Consider the following 24,575-nt stretch of genomic DNA (forward strand, 5'->3'; position numbering starts at 1 on the left):
TAGCCACTGCTAGGGTAAAATCCTGGTTCCGTCCTTGCATAGTACGTGATCGAATTAAAAATACTCCTACTAATTTTTTCATGGTATTATAAATATTCTCGCATGTTGCAAGATTACATATCTGATGAATGTTTAATAGACAATTTTTTTGGGGGAGTGATTTTGCCACTTCTCTTTTTGTTAATGTCACTCTTTCTTGTGTCTTTATTAGATGATTTATTATGTGAGTGAAGGAGAGTGACATTAACAAAAAAGGGAGTGACAAAATCAATTCCCTATTTTTTATTCAAACATCAAATATACAATCACCTAATTTGATGTCCAATCTGACGTTTTTATATTCTGTCTAACAAACGGGCTCAAGAGTTATTAACCTCAACAAGACTATCCCACCGCTACATCACAGTAATCAATGGTCCGGATTTCAAACTCTTTTTTGGAAGAGTTCTTTAAAATTCAAACCATTCAAAAATATACTTTTGGACGGTGAGATTAAGAGCGGTGAAGAGAATAGTGAATGTTGAGCGGTGAGCATAGCATTTTGATAAAACCTGGCCAATTTCCCGGAAAATACGGTATATAGTGTCAATCCCGTCCTCCACTCCCGTTTAATTTCCGATGAATTACTAGTAATTTACTTCCTGTTTGTATTTTCCACGTTCGCCACCCACGGAAAAAGTTACGTGCTTTTCCCGCACACAACATCCCAGCCACCGACTCAATCCCCAAGTAGGCCCCCCACCTACATCCCAACCGTCCATCTAGTCTCCCAACCGACTTTTCAACCGTCAAAAAAAAATTCAACACCCCTGAAACTCACTACGAAGCTCCCGTGAACCCTCAAAGAAATGCACCCCGCCCACCTATATATGTACACACGCCCCCACAACCGCACACCGGAAAAATCAGAAGAAAAAAATTAGTAATGGAAAACAGGAGAAAGAACACTAGCAACAGCCAAACACGGTGCAAGAGGCACCCCAAGCACCAGCAGTCACCTGGGGTGTGCTCGATATGCCTGGGAGAGAGACTCTCTCAGATTTCAACTTCTTCTTCTTCTTCACGCAGAGCCGTGGAGCCTTACTGCTCATCTTCTTCTTCTTTGTCTTCTCTATCTTCTTCCTCTCATTGCTCGTCGTCGGAGTTGTCTCCGGTCCACCACCGGGTTCGGTCAGGTGCAGGGGTGAAATGGTCAAAGAATAATTATATGGTCATGTTTGGGAAGAGCCGGTCCATGGCTTTTGTGGGAGAGGGAATTAAGAACAAGAGTAGTAGTACTGGGTTTTGGTCCAAGTTGCTTCGTCCGAGAAGTCACAAGAAGAATCATGTGGATGGGGGGTTTGTGGGTGGTTTTGGGCATTCCAGGACTATGAGAGAGAGGATGTTTGCTACAAGTACAAGGGTGTATTGATACAGATCGGAGATTTTTGCCTTTTCTTCTTTGTTTTTGTGCATGTACACTACAAGAGAATGATGTATCATCCCTAGCTAGTTAGGTTTTTACAACAGACAGATCGAGGTATGATTTGAAGCAATATTGAGAAAGACATATATATATATGTATAGTTGTATACTACCATGTTAAATTTTTGGTAATGAATATACATATATGTGAATGAATTGTGAAAAGCTATTCCGTATTTAGGGTAGATTAATTCTTCATGCGGCAGAGATCGGACATAGATGAATGTCTGATGCTGCATGCGATTGACCTCTTGTATTATTTAGTGAGTCCTAAATCATTAAATGACTTTAGACACATCTGCGTTTAGATTTGTGCAACTCAGACTTTATGTTAATAGTATGGTTTTTTCTGTGACCTAAGAGCATCCACAATGTAATAATCAAAATTAAAAAATTGTTAAAATTAGCAATGCGTGCTTAAAAAAATATTCACATTGTAATAATTAAAATTAGCAACCTCCTAATCAATAATCAAATTTGGGCATTTAAATAATGAAAAGTAACAATGTGAGATTTTACATTGCTAACTTTAGCAACACTCTAAATGAATAATCAAAAGCTAACGTGGTAAGTTTTGATTATTTACTTTTGATTATTACATTGTGGATGCTCTAATATATCGAATGTATGATAAAGGGAATGCCAAATTAATACTTAGTCCAAAATTAAATATAGAGCGGAGCCATAATTTCTGTATGTATATATATACGGGGCGGTTCCAGGGACCCTTAAAAAAACCTCTAAAAAAACCCTCCAAGTTTCCGATCGAATTTTGATGATCCGAGCCGCTCAATGTAATCAGAAAGTGATTTTAAAGGTACCCGCAAGAAATCAGCAAAAAAAAAAGACCAGGAAGAGCTTCATCCGAATAGTTTTTTATTGAACTATATATAGCATACAACCACAGCTCAACTCTTTCATGATCTTCTTTAATTGTCTCTTCAATTAATTTGATTTTTATCTCTGGATTAGGACTTTAACCGTTTCGATTCGTAACTAGATCTGTAGAATTTTAATATTGTACTGTGCACGCCTCTGTTATATTTACATTTCTAGTTGCCATGGTCATCAATTAGCTTGATTTTTAGTAGTAGATTTCACAGCAGCGTCTTTTTACATTTTGGAGCCAAATTTTGCTACTTTTACCCCACAACAAAATTCTACTGTCCTAACTTGTTCTAAATGTTAGTTACGATCCAATCCCGAAAGCATTTTTTACTTCTCGCCGGTTCATTAGAACAACAAATGAGGCTATCATGCATCGTTTCAAATACACGAGAAGTCTGGATTTATTTTAAAACAAAATCATAAAATTTTTATCTTCTTTTTCTATTAACCTCTTAACAATCATTCATTTCGATCGCAAAATCGAAAAAATAAACCCCTATAGTTCTTGATTTTGACCCTACTAATTAAATTTTTTTGTTTTTGTTTTTTTCTTTCCTGGCTCCGGCACTGCCTGTCAGCATGTGAAAGCATGGTCCCTCCGGGAAAGTTCATGTGATGCCGGGATAAGTTTGAATGGTTAGTTGATTTTGCATTTAATTCTGGTTGTTTGGAAATCGATATCATGACCATGTGCTTTTGCTATGGAAAGACTCAAAATTCCAGGGAAGAAATCCTCATCGCCAGCTGGCCATATCTCCCTTTTGCCCAAATGCTACTCCACGCAGTTTCCCATGGGATTTCAAAGTTCAAACCGGCCACTGCATGAGAAAAAGAGAAAAGAAAAAAGGGAGACGTAACAAAGTTGATGAATGTGAGTAAGTTTCACACCACTGGCACTGATCTACACGTAGGAATTCTTATCCCCGCAGCCAAAAGGGAGCTAGGGCGTTATCTATTTGGTTTTTTCATATCTTTCATTGCTGATTTATGCGTTATAGTTGGGGTTCTATAATCATGCTAGTTTGCATGCGTTGACGCTGCACGCAGCTTTCTCTATCCGGAGTGTTCGTCATGACTTGGTTGGTTATCGGTTGGCTTAAGTGGAAAAGCTCGTCGGTAGCTCGTGGAACCACTGTTGCAAACTGTTTATCTAGGCTTTGCGTGCATATCTCCGATGTGGTTGCGCCTTATTAGCTTGTTATTGTCGGGTTATCGTTCTTGTTGTAGTAGTTGCACACAAATGGTTTGTAACCTTATTGTTATTATTGAATTTCTTACTCTTACATTGTTAATTTTCTATGTTTTTCACGCTTTACATGTTGCAAATAGGGCGAAGTCCACTTACACCCCTTGTGATTTAGGCCATGCGTGGATACACCCCCTCGGGTTTAATTTTGTGCATCCGCAACCCATGTGATTTGTGAAACCGTGCAGATGCAACCAATTCCGTCCATTTTGACGGAGGCGTATCTCGCCCGCCTCTTGAATCAAACCAAAACTTAATCCAAGTCGTTCATAATGTATTAATCAAATAATAGAGTATTTTTGTAAAAAAAATCACGTCCATCAGACATCTATAACTTAGTGATGACGAAAATATAATTTAAAATTGTACTTCATAATAAATTCTATTCAACCATGAGATTTCCGTTTTCCGATCGGCTTGAATATTTGTATGGATGTATAGTACTCGTCAAACTCTACAATATCAACTGTTAGGATCCAATTTTTGGTACATGGGATGAATTGGTTAAATTCAAGAAAGAAGAAGAATCAAGGAAGAATTGAAGATGAGAACATATTGGACTTTTCATCGTTTTTGTTAGTAGATTTTGCATTTTTTCCGTTAATTTGGTGCGTCTGCACATTTTTACAAATCACAAGGAGTGCAAGATGTACAAAATTAAATCTAAGGGGGTATATCCGTACATAGCCCAAACTGCAGGGAGATTAGTGGACTTTGCCCTTTCAAATAACGTTTACTTGTTAATTGGAGTACGTGGACCGACCTCTAGGCCCAGTCTATAAAATAAAATTAACGTCTCAACTGGGGAAGAGACCGTAGACTTGTTCCTGTTTTTTCAAAATTGTGTGTTTCGTGGAATACTTTGATTTTGCTTATGAAATCTTGTAGACCTAGTCTTTCACACCGACCAACAAACAAAGGGAAAAAACAAAACGAAAAAAAAAAAGGATTCGGATTGTTATCGAAGACTAATAAAAGAGACTAGTTAGACCGTTCGATTTAGACCTTTAATATGTTATATCAATCTTTTTTGGGTATACTTTGACGATTGGAACTATTCTCTTTTCAAAGATTATTGAGAACATCAATTTTATAAATTACCAAAATTTCTACTTCAGATATTAGTAAATATATGACCAAAATACATTTATCTCTAATCCAATGTGTTAATCAACCATTTGGCATAATTTTTTGTACAAGTGATTCTGGCGGAGATTGGCTCAGTATAGGGGCACCGGCCTGGGCGGCCCCCACAAATGTTTTGTGTGTATTTTGGCTTATAAATGTCCTTCACACATTATTTTTTGGGATGTGATTTTGGCACTACAGTTTTAGTCAGTAGCACTCTACTTTTTTGTTTTGCAATCTCATATGATTAAGACACAAAATGAAGTATCATTGGCTAAAACTGGAGTGCCAAAATCAATTTTCTATTTTTTTTTATCACTTAATACCTACTGTATCTCATTCTTTTGGTGCATCTTCATTTTAACATTAGAGCATATGTAACATTAGCTAAATCAGAGGTCAAATATTAAAAATATCCACCGCCCGCTTTTCGAAGTTCTCTAATGCATAGGAGTATAACTAACGGTTGTCCAATATTCAAAAAAAGACCAAATCATGAGTGTGACAATAGTTTTATCTTTCTATGATAGAGCCCACAAATACAAGTTGAATGTGACCTTTTCAAGGGTAAAATTGGAATACATGAATTTTTTTTTTTTTTCAACTGCTAATTTTTTATATTTCAGCGAGTGTGTTGAATTTTTTTCTTATGCTCAATCTATTAGGATAACATCAAACAACAAACAAACCATAAAATCTTGTGGTGGAACCATTATAAGTTGTATTAGTAACTCTAGTTTATAAGTATTTTAGTTTCAGCATCATTTTTAGTTCAAAAGTTGTCTGAGTACCGCACAATTGGTGGTTATGAAATTTTTTTTCATCGAAATGTGTTTAAAAATTGCCCCCAGTGATGCTAATTCCATACCACGCCACTGGCAATGTTCCTGACAAGCTCTGAAAAGTAAAGGCTTTCGATCGTCCAAGTAAACCTAAAAAAAACAACCCACAATAGTCTCAAACTGGACGGCCTAATCCTAGGAGACTAAAAACAAAGAGTGAAAATGTATACACCAAATATCAATCAGATAGGTGTAATTATGCACGGTTCTTGGAGCACCACCATGTTGTACTCTTGGTCCCTTTCTTCACCACACATTGTGGTGTGATTCTTGTACTTCCCTTTGGCTCCCACCACAAATGTGTGATAAAGAAAGAGTCTGGAGTAACGGTGCTCCAGAGGCATTGAATGATTTTTTCACGAGATTGACAACTGAGTTATAGGATAAGTTTAGCGGCCTTTTACACATGCTGAAGGTTTGCGGGCTTAATGGAAGCGACTTGGCCCAGCGAGAAAAATTCTTCTAGGATGATTTAATCTGGTCATTTGAATTTTTATGGTGCAATTTTAATAAATTGATAAAGAATTAATGTTGGAGATAGCTATGTACCATCTAATGACACGTGGAATCATGTCAGTATTATTGTTCATAATTTCTGTCTTCTTTGAGTTGTTGTCTACTGTATTTGCCCTTGGTTGTCTCCATTTTTACCAATTGCTGACTCCTCTTCTTCTCCATTTCTCGATAACCATTCAGAAAGTCTACAGCCACCAAACCAAAAATGCCGTGGCCGGCAACCACACGTAATGAGGGCTCATTCCAGGATCCGTACGGATGATCCGAGCCGTTTAATAATTTTAAAAAAAAAAACCGAGTTGGTATCGCTGAAAATCATCTGGATACAATATGTGTAGGTCACTACAAGAAAAATGAAAATTGGTGACGAAAAAGTGGCGACGAAATTTAATTTCGTCACTAAATGAGTATATTTGGCGACGAAAAAATAAATTCGTCACTGTTTTAACAACTTCAATGACAAAATAATTTCGTCATCAATTATACTTGTTTAGCGACGAAAAAAATATTTTCGTCACCAAAGGGTACCTATTTGGTGACAAAATACATTTTTCGTCACCGAAAGCTTAAAAAAGGTGACGAAATTATTTTTCATCACCAAATGAGACCAATTTAGTAATGAAATATTTTTTTCGTCACCAAATGCTTAAATTTGGTGACAAAAAATAATTTCGTCACCATTTTAACGCTTACAGTGACGAAAAATATATTTCGTCGTTAAATGGGTATCTTTCGTGACGAAATTTATGAATTACTCTTTGTCACTAAATAAATTTCGGGCATAACTCTTTACTAAAAACTCCGATTGAGATAATTCAAATTAGGTTTGAACAATAACTCAATTGCCTACAACTTTTATGTTTATCAAAATTGCTAATTTTAATGTTTAAAGGTTCAAAATTATATTCGAAATATATTTTCATGTTAAACATATATGTTATATGTTATATATTAGATATTTCAAATATTTATTGAAAAGTGTGTGTAGTGTAGTTGGTCGGGGTTTATGCGAAAAACTTAAGAGACTCAGGTTCGAAACTCAGTAGGAGCAAAAAAGAATGATCTTTTTCCCATATGAGTTTGTCTTTTGCAACGAAAAATTTCGTCACTGATTTCTTATATTGGTCACCGATTTCGAATTTTTTCGTCATCAAACAGCACAATAAGCGAGGGAAAAAATTTCGTCACCAATTATTCACTTTTTGGTAACGAAATATTTCGTCATCAAAAGGCACTATAGGTGACGAAAAATAGATTTCGTCTAGGAATCCTCGACAACTTTTAGTCGATAAATTTTTTTTCGTCACCTATATTATTTGCGACAAAAAACATTCAATTTGTGACGATTTTCATTCGTCACCCAATGTAATTTTTCTTGTAATGGGTGGTCGGATCAAGCTTTTCATCTTTGGAAAATCGGAAAACCAATCTTTTCATTTTTTTCGATTTTTCAAAGATGAGAAGCTTGATCCGAGCACCTATACATATCAGATCAAGCTGATTTTTACATAACCCACTCGGTCTTTTTTTTTAAATTATTGAATGGATCGGATCATCCGTACAGGACCCAGAGTGGGCCCCAAACGACTTGCAATGGGCGGCCACCGTATTTTGCCTTCGGTAACTGTAGTGCTGCTCATAACTATTTGATCCCCCTCTCTCTCTCTCTACACCAGGAAGAGCTCTCCTTCCCTTCAGTATATTTGCGTATCCTCAAGCTATGCCTACCACCTCTCCTCCGCCACCAGTTCCTAACACATAGTGTATGTTAGACTTTATCTCATATCGTTTATCTAAGTCACCCAAGTTTAACTAATACTTCCTTCGTCCCACTTTGTTATGTCTGTTTCGTTTTTAGCACCTTATAAAAATTATCTATATCTCATAATTTATAATATTTTTTACGATTTCAAAAACTTTGTTTAAAAGAATTAATTGAGATATATCAAAGAAGATCCATATTGAATATATAAAATATTATAAATTAAGAGATATAAACAATATGTTGAGACGTCCAAAAAAGGAAACAGACCCAACAAAGTGGGACGGAGGGAGTATATTTTAAAAGTTACTCTACCTCTTGTCAATTGATTTTAAATTGGAATCCTACAAAAAATCCAACGTCTATGGTTTATGAGGTACGGGTGTGGATTAGCTAGCTTGATGGGCAGAGAATTGTGCAAATAGAAATAGAAATAGTAAAACAGACTGTACCCAAATTCATTGGAGTCTAGGCACCACGTGACGATGGCCCAGGGGTATTGAATAAAACGGATTTTATCCAAAGAGCAACGCTACAGTCACCGCACCAAAAATACGGTGGCCGATCACCGCACTGATGATCCGAGACGTTCAATAATTTTTTTTAAAAATCATGTGGGGATCGCTGAACATCAACTCGATCCGATATGTGTAGGTGCTCGGATCAAGCTTCTCATCTTTGGAAAATTGGAAAAAATGAAAAGATTGGTTTTCTGGTGTACAGAAAGATGAAAAGCTTAATCCGAGCACCTACACATATTGGATCAAGCTGATATTCCTCGATGCCCACTCTGTTTTTTTTTTTTTTTAATTTTATTAAACGGTTTGAATCATCCGTGCAGTGGCTGTAGACTTTCTGTCACCGAAATTCATTGGAGGCACGGCAACACATAGCAAGGATGGACACACCCAAAAAAAACCTTTTCTTCGGAACAACAAATTCAAAAGTTCGGATAATGATCATCCGTACTATGTTTGTTTGTTTGGTTTATTATTCTTCCATGCTCACAGAATGTTGATTGAGAGATGAAGAAATTAGTTCGTACCTAATTCAAAAGACGATTTCGTATGTACATCTTAAATCTTACTCCTATATAGTATGCTTCAATGTTCTTGTGTCTTTTTTGTTGGCGTGTTTCACATTTTTTGAACGTAATATTGAATCTCTATAATGACTACTTATTATATTCCCATGGAATATCAAATTCTAAGTAAATAAACTATGAAAGTAGTGCCACAACACAATAAGCTTAACCGCATATATTTTATCACAATCCTTGCTTGTTATATATGAGAGTTATCAGAAGTTGTTATATATACTATCACTTTGTCAAAATTTTGTTGTTTTAGTTACTCCCTTTTCAACTATGATGCCTATCTAGCTTCTCGCCTTCTCGGTTAGAATGGAAGTCCATCTTTTCTCCTCTTGTAAGCTGTCAATGGTTATATGGATGTACTTTCAAGTGTTGAGGGAAAAGCTAGCATTGACGTATAGTAGTATATAACAAGATTTTGACTAACAATAATGCATTGTATGATGCAAAAATTGAATTAAACTTTTGGTTTTTGAAGAGCTCGTCAAGATATATAACTAACTCTCTCTTCTTACTCCGTATATATTACTCCAACTCTTTATGCGCTCTCAATTACAATGTCAAATGTCATCTCTTTATTTTCTAATTAATAGACTAACTGCTGTCTCACTTTTACTGTATCGGGCCAACTGTTATATTCGTGGGCCTTGTTGGCCTTTCACTAGTAATGCAACTCTATTATACTGTAGTATTTTTTAAAAGACGCTGTTAAAACTCATAATTGTTTTGTAGTGAGATTCTTAATGTTTAGGGTGTTCTATGGCACGGGCCGCGCGACACAAATTGAGATCCTCCACAAAATAAGTCTTTCAAACAAGTTGAATTAGTCAAGACAACGATTGTTCAAGCTTGATTTTAGAACTTAACTAGTAGTATTTTAAATATTCTTTAATGATGTCAGAGTACATTTCTTATTTTGCCTTTATTTTAATCAACATTGGAACACTTTTTTGACTTCATATAACATGTAAAATCAAGGGTATTTTGGAAAAATTGAATTATTTATAATTTGTAATGATGATGTTTCTTAGAAAGTTGCATTTCTCAACATTATGGGATGGATGGAGTAAAATAAAGAGATTTAACTTATTCACGATTGTCCCGTGAATTAGGCCCCCACCCCTAACCAATCGAACTGGGAGATGGTGTTGTGCAATGGTGTTCGCAGCACCGTGCTGTGTGCTTCCGAGCCATCGGATCGTTCATTTGACGACTCGGATCTCATCTTGGCACTGAATGACTCTCGATCGTTGGTTGCCGAGATGAGATCTAAGCTGTCGGATCGTGTCGAATGTACCATCCGACGGCTCAAAAGTGTGCAGTACGGTACTGTGCACCTTACTGTACAACACCAACCCAAAGTCCTAACCAATCAAAGTGCAACAACTTGGGAGAACTAGGAAACAAACTTCAGCCATTAATACTTTGCGTTGAATACAATTCAAAGACGGAAACTTCTTTTTTCAGAACACATTTAGGGCCAATTTGGCTTTAAAAGTGAAAGACTGACTTTTTTGTTGTCTTTATTTGAAAAAATTTCGTATTTGATAATTTTGCGTCAAATTTTTGTGACTTATTGATTCGTCTCGGGGAGAAAAATTGGAAAAGTAAATTTTTTTTTAATCAAAACTCATAATTTTTTCAAAAAGACAAGAATAAGTATAAAAAAAAAGTTGACTTATTAACTTATTTTTGTCTTTATTCAAAAAATTATGAGTTTCGATCAAATTTTTTACTTTTCTAATTCCTCTCGTCGAGACAAATCAATAAGTCACAAAAATTTGATGCAAAATAAACAAATGCGAAAAAAATTCAAATAAAGACAAAAAAAATAAGTTACTTAACTTTTCAATCCAAACCCACCATTATCCATAGTTGAGCTTTAGAAGTGGGTCTCAATCATTTAACTCAAAACAGGGGTGAGAAATTTCCAATCGATGGCAATTTCATGTTCATAATAGTTGACAAATTTCCAATTGATGGCCATTTACAATATTAATTACTGAAAACATTGGATTCGAATTCAAATCTGAAGAGATGTTTCTTTTTATTCTAATTTCATGAAACAGTAACACATGTTATTGTTTGATTTTTTATAGGACATTGTTTTCCATCTTCATCAATGCACTATTGACAGTGCATTTGGGATCTTTTCTCTTATTTTTGTCTTCTTCTTTTTGAATAAATCATAAGAGGCACAGAAGATCAGGGCAAATCTCTATATAACACCGAATTTAAATCGGGCGGAATACAACCCGTATGAAAAATAATTTTCATATGAAACCTCGACGCAATCCAGTGAGCCGCAAAGCTGTTCTTTCTATTGGTCCACACAAAACTCCACTGCTTTGCACATGCCCATCTTTTAATATGGAAAATGATATTGACACTCCAAAAATTGATGCAGACACTTTAAAAAACAAAAGGAAAGTGGCTTTGACGTTACACTGATTTTGAAGTGCCAGCATCAATTTTTAGAGTGTCAATATCATTTCCCTTTAATATCTTCCATCGTTGTAGCAATCTGCCAACTCACCTGAGCCTTCGGGTCATTGATGCTGTCAATAAAATTTTTGCAATTTGATTCGAAAATTACCGCAGAAACATCCATCTTATTTTTGTCTATGTCAGATTATTTTTCTAATGTGGTTGCTTTTGTTTTTACTTTTTCAATTCACTCATCAAGAAAAATAACAGAAAAAGTTACAAAGATAACCGGAGACCTAAGCAAGTTAAAAAGATTTAGAATATCGATTATTTTGACGTAAAGGCCATTCTGTGCCATAACGGCTTCCAATCCCATCTTCATCTGCCAAATCCCCTCCCATTTGATCGACTACCAAATCATAGATACCGATCAGTGGCGGGACCACACGAGGGCAAGCGGGGTCACGCGACCCCGCTGAGTTCCAAAATACCCCTAGAGCAGGTATAGTTTTGAGGAGTATTTCGTAATTTTGCCCCAAAAGATAATATTTTTGCCCTGAAAATCCCAAAAAATTATATGTGTGATAGATATTTGACCCCACTGCAATCAAATCCTGGGTTCGCCCCTGATACCGATTCTCGATTTCTATATAATAATAATAATAATAATAATAATAATAAAAAGTTGAGAGATATTGGCTCCCATACCTCCAGCCATGGACATGATGTAGAAAATCCAAAGCATCATAATAAAAAAATTACAGTTTTTCTTCTCGGAGAAAATCCAAAAAATTGTTGATCTACCCACCAAATTTCATGAGAAATTAGCCCATAAATTTTTGTCCCAGAGAGAGATTCAGGGCGTTGGAGGGAGAGAGACCGTGCGAGTGAGATTGGTGTGTGCTTGCGGAGGGATGCTATTCACACAGATGAATAGCGTACAGATCATGCACTGAGCAAGTTGTGGGGCCCACTACGGGTCCCATACAAACGATCCGATCCGTTCATTAAATTTAAAACATTTTTTTAGGGGCTCTCGCGAAAAATCAGCTCAATCCGATATCAAGAAGCACTCGATCCAATCATCTTACTTTTCGTGCAGATCTGAAACTGAACAAAACGTTAGATGATTGGATCAAGTATTTATAGGCATCGGATTGAGCTGATTTTTCACAAGGGCCTTTGAAAAAATGTTTTAAATTTAATGAACAGATCAGATCGTTTGTGTGGGACCTGTAGTGGGCCCAACGTCTCAATCGGTGCAAGATCTGTGCATTTTTCATCTGTGTAGGTATCATTTCTGGTGCGGGAAAGAGATGGGTTCATTGAAACAGAGGAGTGTGAGAATTGGGGATGGCTATAGAGATAGGCGAGAGAGATCCAATACAACGGCTCCTTATTCCAAGGGCAAACTAGATGCAATCCAACGGCTCCTATTATTCCAACGGCAACAAAGGCCTCAACGGTCTGATACCCAAATAGTTACTACTTTTTATTTTTCGCAACGGCTAGATTTTGAAAGCCTCTAAATTGGACTAGTTGTGTTAAGTTTTTACTCACACACCAAAAAAAATATGGATAATTCATACACAAAGAAGGGGAAATCATTTTCAAAACAGAAGATGTTGCAATTTGTAGTTGTCACGACTAAAACCGGAATCATGACCGGTTAGTGAAAAGGAATCACCAAAGGCTATTTTTAATTCACATTATAATTTTTTTTCCTAAAATAAATAGTTTCTATATTTATAAAAATAAATGCGGAAGCATTATTTGATTAAAACAACCTTAATAAATACAACAGAGTTGTCTTGTGCAGTAAACATAAGTATTAGCTCGTAGGCCTTACATTATAATCTTGTACTTGCCCGTAGGCTTATATTATAACTTGTGGGCACTACTATAGGCCGCACCAAATACAAATTAATTTTATAAGAGTTTTACAAACTTCTACAACCCATCACAATACCGAAATTGAAAATAGAAACATCAACAAGAGAAAGGACTAGAAAGACTAGTCAATTATCTATTCACGTTCTGAAATGTTTTGTGTGGAAATATTTCCTAAACACAAAACATTTCAGTGAAAATTACGATATACTAAGATTAAAATGGGTTCCTGGGTCTCTTGATCTCAATTAGGTTTAAAGGGTCAAAAAAATTACACCAAGCACCCTCTACTTACCAACACTCTCTCTCCAAGTTAAATTATAACTCTATGTGCTACAAAAATAAATAGTAACTAATTTAAAAAGCTATTCAATGTGGGTCGTCCAACACTCTCGTCCTATAGCCCACAAAATTGGGTCCGCACGATCTAACATACACATACATATATAAAAAAATATCTATTGCTCACAAAATTAGCAAATTATAATTTCATGTAACAACATCAATAAATAAAATAAATTAACTATTCAGGATGCATCGTTCACAATGTCATTTATTTTAAGTAAGTAAATAAAGCAGTTTGACAAATTCTTCATCATATTTGTTTGTTCTATAGACCACAACCTACGAAGACAAAAATAAACTAAGGTAAGCAAACAAGGTTAGTTTATCTTGCCTTTTGGGATGAAAGCAACTGGTGTTAAGAGACTCCAAAGAAAGGGAAGAAGATAGAAGGGCAAAGTCCATTTTAATCTTCTCTGGTTTGGGCATGTGCGGATATTTCCCCTAAAGTTTAAAAGGGTGCATATAACACTCTGCGGTTTGTGGAATGTATAGATATACCTCCTGTTGTCATGTTTTTTTATTCACATTAACAGAATTTTGGAAAAAAAATATAAGAGAAAAATACGCTTTTGCCACAAAAATCTAATCCAAGCAATTCATAGGAGTAATGTACTAATCATAGAATAGAGCATCTCTGTACAAAATTAACTCAATCAGACATCAATAATTCAGTGATCTAATTCTTGTTAAAATGAATGATAAATTTCAATTTAAAAACTTACTTTCCAATAAATTCTGATTCGATCATGAGGTTTTCATTTTTGATCGACTTGAATTTTGATATGAATGTAATACTCGTCAAACTCTACTTGGTTGCAAACTATTAAATGTTATTGTAGAAAATCAAACTATGTGGGGGTCGCTCTTGATGTGCACACTTTTCAACCATAAGGGGTGTATCCGTACATGGCCCATGTAAGAGCCCATATTGGGCAAGTCAATCCCACATCGGAAATACTAGAAAAGTTTAATTGGTATACTCCCTCCGTCCCTAAATAAGTGTTCGGCGCGCAAATCTAGGACTTACAAAAGATGCATGTTTTTCGTTAAAAATTTAATTTTTTTTTCACAATCTAGAAAAGTTTAATTGGTATACTTCTTCCGTCCCTAAATAAGTGTCCGGCATGCAAACCTAGGACTTACAAAAGATGCACGTTTTTCATTAAAAATTTTAATTTTTTTTTCACAATCTAATAGAACTCATTGCTATCTATTAATTTGTTAAAAAAAAAATTTAACGATACAAATGCATTTTTTTAAAGACTTAGATTTGCGCGTTGGATACTTATTTAGGGACAGAGGGAGTATTAGATAATGCTGACCTGCTACTAAAAACTTAAGGTTAGCTTTTTGAGCCACATGGTTAGGCTAATGGTTAAGCAAGTCAGCTGGTGCGGGTCGTTACAGCCCAAATCACAGGGGGTCAAAATGAACTTTGCCCAGTAAAGAAAGCAAAAGAGCTGGGGATTTGGATTGAAAAGTCAAATAGTAACTCTCTTTTTTTGTTTTTATTCAAAAAAAATGGTATTCGTTAGTTTTGTGTCAAACTTTTGTGACTTATTGATTCGTCTCGACAAGAAGAATCGAAAAAGTATAAAATTTTGATCGAAATTCATAATTTTTTTAAAAAAGACAAAAATAAGTATTAAAAAAATTATATTTTTGACATATTTTTGTTTTTATTCAAAAAATTATGAGTTTCAATCAAAAATTTTACTTTTTCCATTCATCTATTCGAGACGAATCAATAAATCACAAAAGTTTAACGCAAAGCAAACTTATGCAAAAAAAAATTCAAATAAAAATAATAAAATAAGTTACTTAACTTTTCAATCTAAACTCATTAATAGTACTCCAGTACTTAACTTTTCAATTCAAACTCATTAATGGTAGACTTTCTTTTCGGATACTACAACACAAAAAGCAATGTCACACTTACTTGGAGTGGGACATGGATCCACTTCCTCTTGGTTATCATTCACACATAAATTAGTGTGCTTAAAGTGATGATTGTTCAAAACTTTCTAGTGGCGAAATCAAGATTTTATCTTGGGAATGCCAAACTTTTGAAGTTAAGCTTGAGGAATGTGTTATTATAAGACTAAAATTTCATAGGGAAGTATAAACTTACAATTTCTCTTCAAAATTTGCTATGTAAATTTATTTAATACATAAATGATGAAGCAATTAAGTTGAATACATGTAGCTCAATATTTTATCAAAGTAAAATCAATATTTTATCAAGGAAAATTTTATTTTCAATACAGAAAATTAATGGTTCGTTGGGTCAAGACCAAAAAAGCTTGATGAGGGAGCATAGATACTACAATTTGTTTCTTGGAAAATTCTAAAATCAGCCCATTATTAAAGGATGTAAAAATTGCAAAGAAATACGTGTTTTTCTTGTCTTTTAGTGTGTTTATCGTCAGCCCAGTGGGCTGACAATAACAAGACCGATTATATATGTAGCATAATACTTATGAGTGTTTGACAGCAAGTCAGGAGCACCCTGAGCTTTATCAATTACAACCGTTGAAATCTTCGATCTATTTTTCATATGCGTGTGCGTTGGCTTGATCCATCCATGTATAACGACGTTAATGCATGATTAATTTCTTATTTTTTATCAACATAATGACCAATTGAAAAACAAAAGCTTATGAAAACAAACATATAATGATGCGACAGTGACATTTTCTTCATTACGAACCATAGGCTTTCATCTTCCAAAGATTCGTCTGCCTCACCTCCCTTTGCAGGAATTTTTTTGGAATGCATTATAGTGATAGCGTGACTAAAACAACAAGTATGTTAATTACCCAAGAAAATAATAATAATAAGTATGAATTACCAAAAAAGAAAAAAGAAACAATAAGTATGAAGGAAGTAAAAGAAAGCTGGTAGTGGTGGGCTTCACAAGGATCATTTGTTAATGGTCTCGTGGAACAAGGCCTTGGTTTTAGAGCCCATCTACACCGACAAAAGACCCAACCCACATCCTACGACCAACTTTTTCCTGATGTAGGATTACAGTTTTCTTTATCGGGAAAAGTGAGTATTGTTAGAATATTAGCACATTAAAGGGGAACCGAACATCTGACCTTTTTCTCTCAGCACCTTAGTGCCCTCGTGATGCCGTTGGGCCAAAAGTCTCTTAGGCCTCGCTCCGCTAACTCGCTAACTCAAATAAGTATTTATTTTTTGAGTTAAAGGTAATGTATTGTGAGAGAATAATATGTCTCGTAAAATAGAAAATAAGTACTTAAAAAATAATTAAGAACCTTAGTGGAACGGGACCTTTGATGTTTGATAAACTTTAATGATTTGATTAGTCGAATTGTTATCAAGTGTGTCGATACTACTTCATCAGCCCAAACCCAAAATCCTACACTACAAAATGGTGTTATACGACCGTTGGGCTAAATTAGTGTCATTGTGGCGGACATCCTTCATCTTCTTGATGGTTTCTTGAGTGTGAATACGTATTTTGTTCAACGGAGTGGCGATGGGGTTGCCCATAATGTTGCTCAAAAAACTGTGAGAGATCCTAAGTGTTCTACATTAGTGTTTAGATCTCATTTGTGGTTTCTATCTTCCCTATATGGAATGGTTGCCCGTTGTAATTTTGTTCGAGTTTTATTGTGATCAATAAAAGTATCCGCTATCCTTTGACAAAAAAAAAAGAAAGTCTATAAGGGTCCATTTGATTAGTGAGAAACATAAAATGGAAAGTGAAAATGAGAGAAAGTGAAGTAAAAGAAAAAGTATTTTTTTTCTCGCATCCGTTTGATTAGGATGAAAGTTTTGCAAGAAAATAGGAAAATTAGTGTAATTGTTGTTGATTCTCACAAGAAAATAAAATTTTCCTACACTTTTGTGAGAAAAAGCAAGCAAGCTCTCTAGCTTGAGAAGGTTGTACGAAAAAGTTCATTTTCTATCATTTTCTAGGACACTTTTGCTAAGTGAATACCAAAAAAGTATATATATTTTTTCTTTCTTGCACTTTCTACCATTAGTGAGTAATCAAACGGACCAGAAGGAAAAAATTAGTAGCCCTTCTTTCGCAATATGTACTAAGACCCAAAAAAAGAAGAAGAAAAGTTGACAAAAACTATTCCAACTACTAAAACCTTCAATAAAAATGAACCTAAGCCATTCAAATATTCAGTGGCCAATTGATACCGACCTCCCAAATGCCGAGTGCCATCTGGTCCATCACCATTTTTCTTTATTTTTTGTGCTTTTCTAAGTTAGGTAAGTTAATAATTTGAGGCCTGCCTTAAAAGATCTACTCTGTCATGATAGTAATCAAGGAAGAAGGTGGGGATGTTTAATACTAGTTCAGTAGCTCCAGGTTAGTCCGGTAGGTTGGTGGATTTGCTCTTCACATAATTGATTATCAGAATTCGATGTTTTTTTTTTTTTTTTGCTCAGCTATCAGAATTCGATGTTTGGGGTCACGCCAAAGAAAAAGTAATTTCTTGTGAAAACTCTAGCCCTGATGTGGATGACCAGTCTTTGATCGGATCGGAGATGACCAACCTTTGGTCACCCCTGAGCGTGGACCAAAAATATGCTTAATAGGTCAACTGACTTCCTTCTTCCCCCCCCCCCCCCCCCCCCAAAAAAAAAAAAAAAACCAACTCCTACCCTACTCCCAACTACCCTAAACGCACCCTTCAATGTATAAACATTTGGTACTTATCTTAATACGTTCTTTACAGGGATAGAGCTGTATGTGTTGGGGCGGGGGCGGTGTGTGTGTGTTTCCATATAATCCCACGATTAAATATAAAATTCACACAAAAATTTGTCTCTGTCTTTGTATTCACCTTCGAGTTGGATGGACAAATATAGATCAATCGCGATTTGAAAAGAGAAAGTACTTCTATTTGGGTGCATACGGTTTGCACCTCTTTAAATCACTTTAAATTCATACCATTTTGTATAGAAACTCGAAACGCTTTGTGTGAAACATTCTTAACATTTACACAAGTATTCACAATATTTGCATAGAAATTCATGACGTTTTTTGGTTTAAGAATGAATTACATCAAGATAAAAATTCATACAAAATGTTAGGCATTCAAAATTAGTGTTAAGAATTTTTATCCAAATATTATGAATTGCTATACAAGATTTATGGATTAAAGACAAGAAACCGTAGTTGCTATTAAGAACTAATTCTACAGTCTGCTTTGTTAATTTGTGTTTTGAAATTTTTTTTGAAAAATAGTAGGGATAATAAGTGGAGAGAGATAGAGAGAGAAATGTTGGAAGTAGGGGGAATCTATGTGGTATTTTTTGAAAAATTCTTTTTGAAAATGAAAGAGAACAAGGTTAACTCTTGCATTTGTATCTTGCCGTGAATTTTTGGCAGGTTTTATCAACCAAGAAAGAAACTAATGTTAAGAAAATTGGTTGTGGATGAATATTAATTGCTCTTTTACCTAATTGTTTCCTTGATCATTTTTTCTTTATAAATACGTTGCTTCAATAATTTATTAAGGCAAAGGTTGATCAACGAATAATAAATAATTTAATTGCCCTCATTTGCTAATTGAATTGTCTAGACAATTAATATAGGTGATACTCCATCCGTCCCCATCTAACAGTTCTTTTTGGGAGTTCAAGTTTGACTTCTCACAAGCAGGTGGTGGAATTGGGCCCCGTTCCAGAACTCCAAAAAAGCCCTTATTTTTTAAGAAGGCAATTTTAAGTTCAAAAATGAGGGGCTTATTAAAATCTAAAAATATGCACTATGGATCTTGTTTGAAAGATCTCATTGAGATCTTTTAAATGATGCAAAAAAAATTGAAAAATTATTTTTCATTTACATTATTTTTGAATTTGAAAATGTGAAATAAGTTGCTTATTTTTTAAGAAAGTTTCTGGAACGGGGCCTTGGACCCTCAGGATTAGTCAATACACGCATAAACTCATCCAGACACATGAGTTAAAAAAAAGAGAAGGTATTAGGAAGCATGTTTTAATTATCTATTTCAAAGTCCTACTTTATGCAATTATTAAGCCCTCAGGATTAGTCAATACATGCGTAAACTTATCCAAACACATGAGTTAAAAAAAAGAAAAAAGAAGAAGGTATTAGGAGGCATGTTTTAATTAACTATTTCAAAGTCTGCCGAGCGAAAGAAAAAAAAAAAAACTGTTTAAAAGTCCTACTTTATGCAATTATTATATTAAGATTAGTGGAATCACACATGGCTGGTGTTCATAGGTTCCTCAGTGGCTATCATGAGAAGAATGAGAAAAAGGTTTCTCCAACTACATACTCCGAATGGAGATTACGATAATACTCATTGTTTGTATATGCCAGTGGTTGACGCCAGGTGTTTGTTCCCCCAGTACAAGGTAATTGTGACATCTAGGTAGACTTGGGTTTTATTTTCAATGTCTTTTACAATACTTCCTTTTTTTAATGAACTTGGAATAATTCTATGGGATTTGTATGCGGGGCCACATCCGGATCCCACAAAAATAATTCAAACTGTTTATTAATCGTAAAATAGTTTTTTGAATGGTTTTGTGTAAAATCATTTCAATCATATAACTATAAGTACTTGATCCAAAGTATCAATTCTTCATTCAGAATGTAAGATCTCAAATTCTGAATGGAAAATTTAAACATTAGATCAAGTAATTACGATTATCCGATTCATGAGCTGAATTTTCACAAGACTATTTCAAAAATTATTTTAAATTAACAAACGGTATGAATTATTTGTGTGGGGTCAAAAAAATGGACCATGTGCACCAAGCACACCATCGGTGCTGGTGCAAAGGGGGGTTGTTGAATTTGATTTGGCACCCCAAAAAAATTCCAAGGACTTGTTCACATCAAAGTCTCTTTTCCAAAACAGAAATCGCAATCGGGCATTAACGAAAAAGTCGAAAGCAAATTGGAGCTAATAGTATTGTGACAGATGTTAACATCAGAATGACATCACTTAAGTAAATCTCTTTGCGCGCCCCCGCTCGACCCCACCCCCAGACCAAAATACCCCGGCAATAATTCAACCCACGGCATTTTCTTATTTTTTATTTATTTACTTAATAACTTTTATATTTTTTTTCATTTTTATTTATTTAATATTATTTAAGTGTTTCAATTTTCAATCCGGTTGAATCGATGCAAAGATCTTATTTTTTTATCATTTTGTCTTCAATGATCATAATGAATTTTTGGCTCGAAGGTCTTTCAACAAGTACCCTAAGACTTATTATTTAGTTTCAGATCTCTCTTAGGGTGCTCATTGAAAGATTTTAGAGCCAAAAATTCATTAAGACCATTTAGGATGAAATGATAAGAAAAATAAGATCATCGCACCGGTTCAAACGAATTAAAAATTGGAACACTTATTTTTTTACTCTTTATATGTATTTTTAAATTATTTAATATTATACCCGCCAATAATTCAACCCACGGCATTTTCTTATTTCTTATTTATTTACTTAATAACTTTTATATATTTTTTCACTTTTATTTATTTAATATTATTTAAGTGTTCCAATTTTCAATCCGGTTGAATTGATGCAAAGATCTTCTTTTTTTTTTTATATCATTTTGTCTTCAATGATTATAATGAATTTTTGGCTCGAATGCCTTTCAACAAATACCCTAAGACTTATTATTTAGTTTCAGGTCTCTCTTAGGGTGCTCATTGAAAGGCCTTAGAGCCAAAAATTCATTACGACCATTTAGGATGAAATGATAAGAAAAATAAGATCTTTGCACCAGTTCAAACGAATTAAAAATCGGAACACTTATTTTTTTACGCTTTATATGTATTTTAAAATTATTTAATATTATATACGTGAGTAAATTTCTTTATGTTATTGAAATTTTACTCTTATTTTTTTACCTTATTAAAATTTTATAATTCTTTCATGTTATTGAATTTATTAATTTTGTATTTATTTATATCTTTTATCTAATTTATTTCTAACCACTTATTCAGATTTCCTTTTTATCTTCTTATCTTGCAGCCTCATTACTTTGAGTAAATTTATTATGTTATTGAACAATCACTTTGTGCAACTTTTCTTGCAGCCTCATTACCCTGTACCACCCTTCCCAATATGGTGGTGGGACAATTCATCAGACCAAGCTAAAAGATGGGCTGCTCGTTATGCAACACGAATTAGTTTGTGGCGAGAAATAATGGAGACAAGACCAAGAGGGAAAGGAGCAGAATTTGATGGAAACATTGATTAGAAATTGAATTTTCATGTATTTTCACTCTTCCATGAAATTAGTACAAGTTATGTTTGGTTTGATTAATTAACATTAGTACAAGTTATGTTAGTATAAGTTATATTTTAATTAATTATTTATTAATTAAAATTATAGCAAGAAGTCTTTTAAAAGTAAAATAAAAAACTACTAAAAGTAAAACAAAAAAAAGCTAATAAAAGTTTAAAAAAAACAGTAATTAAAGTTTTTTATAAGTAAACAAAAAAAATTAGGCAAAATTAAAAAAAATTAAAACAGTAATTAAAGTCTTTTAATAGTATAAAAAAATTAGTAAAAGTAAAAAAACATAAAACAGTAATTATTTACTTTTAAAAGTAAAACAAAAAAAAAACTAGTGAAAAAACAAAAAAAAAAACCGAAAAGTAAGGGGCAAGGGTGAAAAGGCAGTGGGGCCGGGGGGAGGGGGGGTGTCAGCGAGGGTGCGAGAAGAGGGTTTATCACTTAATTAATCAAGTGGCTTCAAATTTTCATTCAAGAGGAATTTTGGCATAAATAGAAAATTATAGGGGCGAGAAAAAAATCCGTCAAACCGTGAATCCAGTCCAAATCAATTCGGGTTTTTAGTAGTATGGTTTGTTCATGGTTTAAAAAAATTAGAAACCGCGTTTTATGATTTGGTTTGTGGATTCGCGTTCACGGTTATGGTTCCAAACTGATCCGAACCGTAAATACATATATATACATGTAATTTATTTATAATTCACCAAATAAATATGGGAGCCTTAGCCAACTACTTTTCCAATTATTGATCCTATTAAATTTACCGCAATATTTAGTTTTCCTTATCTATCAAGATAATTTAGATTAAACTTCTATATATCACAACCCATTCCTAATTTTCTATAATTATTAATTTATCATACACAAAAAACATATGGGATCACCAGATCAGTCAACTTACGCTGCCCAATTCCTAAATTTCTCTAAATTCTATTCCTATAATTCCTTCACTACCAAGACTTGAGGCAATTGCGGTATTCCACTCTTAATTAGTTGGTTGATGTTAATATCTTTTGATAACTTGAATGAAATTGATTTTAATATAAGTTTTCTTTTAATTGATCTTTGTAACTTTAAGTACTTTAATTTTTTTATTTTTTTTTGAAAATGATAGCTTAATTCAAAACAAACCGTGGTTTAAAATCAAAACCGAACCGTACTTTAATGGTTTGGATTGGTTCGATTCTATGCTTTTTGTGGGTTGGTTCGGTTCTCTAAATTCATACTTGTAATCCATAAGTATTGGTTTGGTTCTTGGTTTACTCTAAAACCAAATCAATCCGGACGATGCTCACCCCTAAAAAATTAAGGATGACCAAAGCGGGGGGACCTCTAGAGTAGAGATTAGAAAACATAACTTACTATGCTATTTTATTTTTTGTTTTGGCCACGGAAAAGGATGATGATGTTATTAAAAGGAAACCGGGTCCAAAAACCTAAAATCAACAAGGGCAAGGTTATCAAAGAATTGGGGGACAGGAATCCCCCAATGCTCTAACTTAACATCTAATAGGAATTGTTTAACTAATGAATGGACTACTCTATTGAAAGAACGATTCACATATTTAAAAACAAAAATTAAGGATTGCCTAGCCAACTATTCACATATTGGTTTTTAGTGTTTTAAACAGTTGGATGTTACGGGCTAAGTGGAAAAAGGAAATTTTTTTTTTTTAAATTTTTTGATCGACAAAAGATGAAATTTTATTAAAAACAGGGAATAGGGGAATTCCCATCACAAGGGCAAAAGCCGGAAATACCCGAGGGTCTCAGGGTCCACAACGAAAAGAATAATAAAGCCCAACCCATACCCAAAATAAACAACGAAAAGCCTAGAACACCCAATCCCGGCACAAACCTAGGCCGGCCCACCCAAACCAGTCTCCAAACCCTAACCACATCAGCCACCATCACCGTACAAAACACTGGAAAACAGCTTCGCCGTTAAGCCGAGCTATACAACCTCTCCCAGATGTAGAGGTCGGTGGCTGGATCCGGCCTATGAAAATGAAAACCAAATCAATCAGGGCCAAGGGACACCAAACCTCCACCACAACAGCCAAACCCAAACTAAACCCCAGCAGCCACCAAAGGGGAATTTATTACTTAGACAAGACATGGTTATTGAAAATTTAGAGTCATGAAAAAAGAAAAATTATTTATGGATACGTAAATTCATGGTATCTGTTGACCAAAATACCCCTAACCTATATATCTTGCACCCTGTAGATTTGCTCCCCAATGTACCCATTGAATGTGTTCAACTTGTATTGGCTGATCATTCAGTATGGTCATATTTTTTTAGGGCCGTGTGACTTGCACCCTTGAATCGACATAATTTGCACCCTGTTGAAAAACAGTTAGAACCTAAACTTAAGCTGGCTTGCTCTCGAGTACATCCGACAACCCCTAAATAATTGGTGGTTATACTGTGTGGTCATATTATTTTAGGAACGTATAGCGCCTTATTTAACACGACTTGCACCTTATTGGAAAGCGAGTAGAATCTTAAGTTAAGTTGACTTACTCCCAAGTACGTGCAATTTAGTGTTGGGAGCTAAGAGTAAAGTCATTTAACCAAATTATCATTCAATGCCTTTGCAATCACTTCAGCTCTTATCATGACACAGTAGTTCTCAACCTTCATGCCATGTTTCTGTAATAATTACTCCTCTTTTCACTGAAAATGCAGATCTCCC

At 34.5% G+C, this 24,575-nt stretch overlaps 1 protein-coding gene across 1 annotated transcript; it reads left to right on the plus strand.

The window, feature by feature from the left end:
* Positions 1-842: 842 nt before the first annotated feature.
* Positions 843-1,629, plus strand: LOC131329280 (uncharacterized). The gene has a single exon (XM_058362375.1). The coding sequence runs from the start codon at positions 926-928 to the stop codon at positions 1,409-1,411; it is 486 nt and encodes a 161-aa protein (XP_058218358.1). The 5' UTR covers positions 843-925; the 3' UTR covers positions 1,412-1,629.
* The last annotated feature ends 22,946 nt before the right edge of the window (positions 1,630-24,575 follow it).

This window comes from Rhododendron vialii, chromosome 6a, assembly GCF_030253575.1.
Source record: "Rhododendron vialii isolate Sample 1 chromosome 6a, ASM3025357v1".
NCBI classification, from domain to species: Eukaryota; Viridiplantae; Streptophyta; class Magnoliopsida; order Ericales; family Ericaceae; genus Rhododendron; species Rhododendron vialii.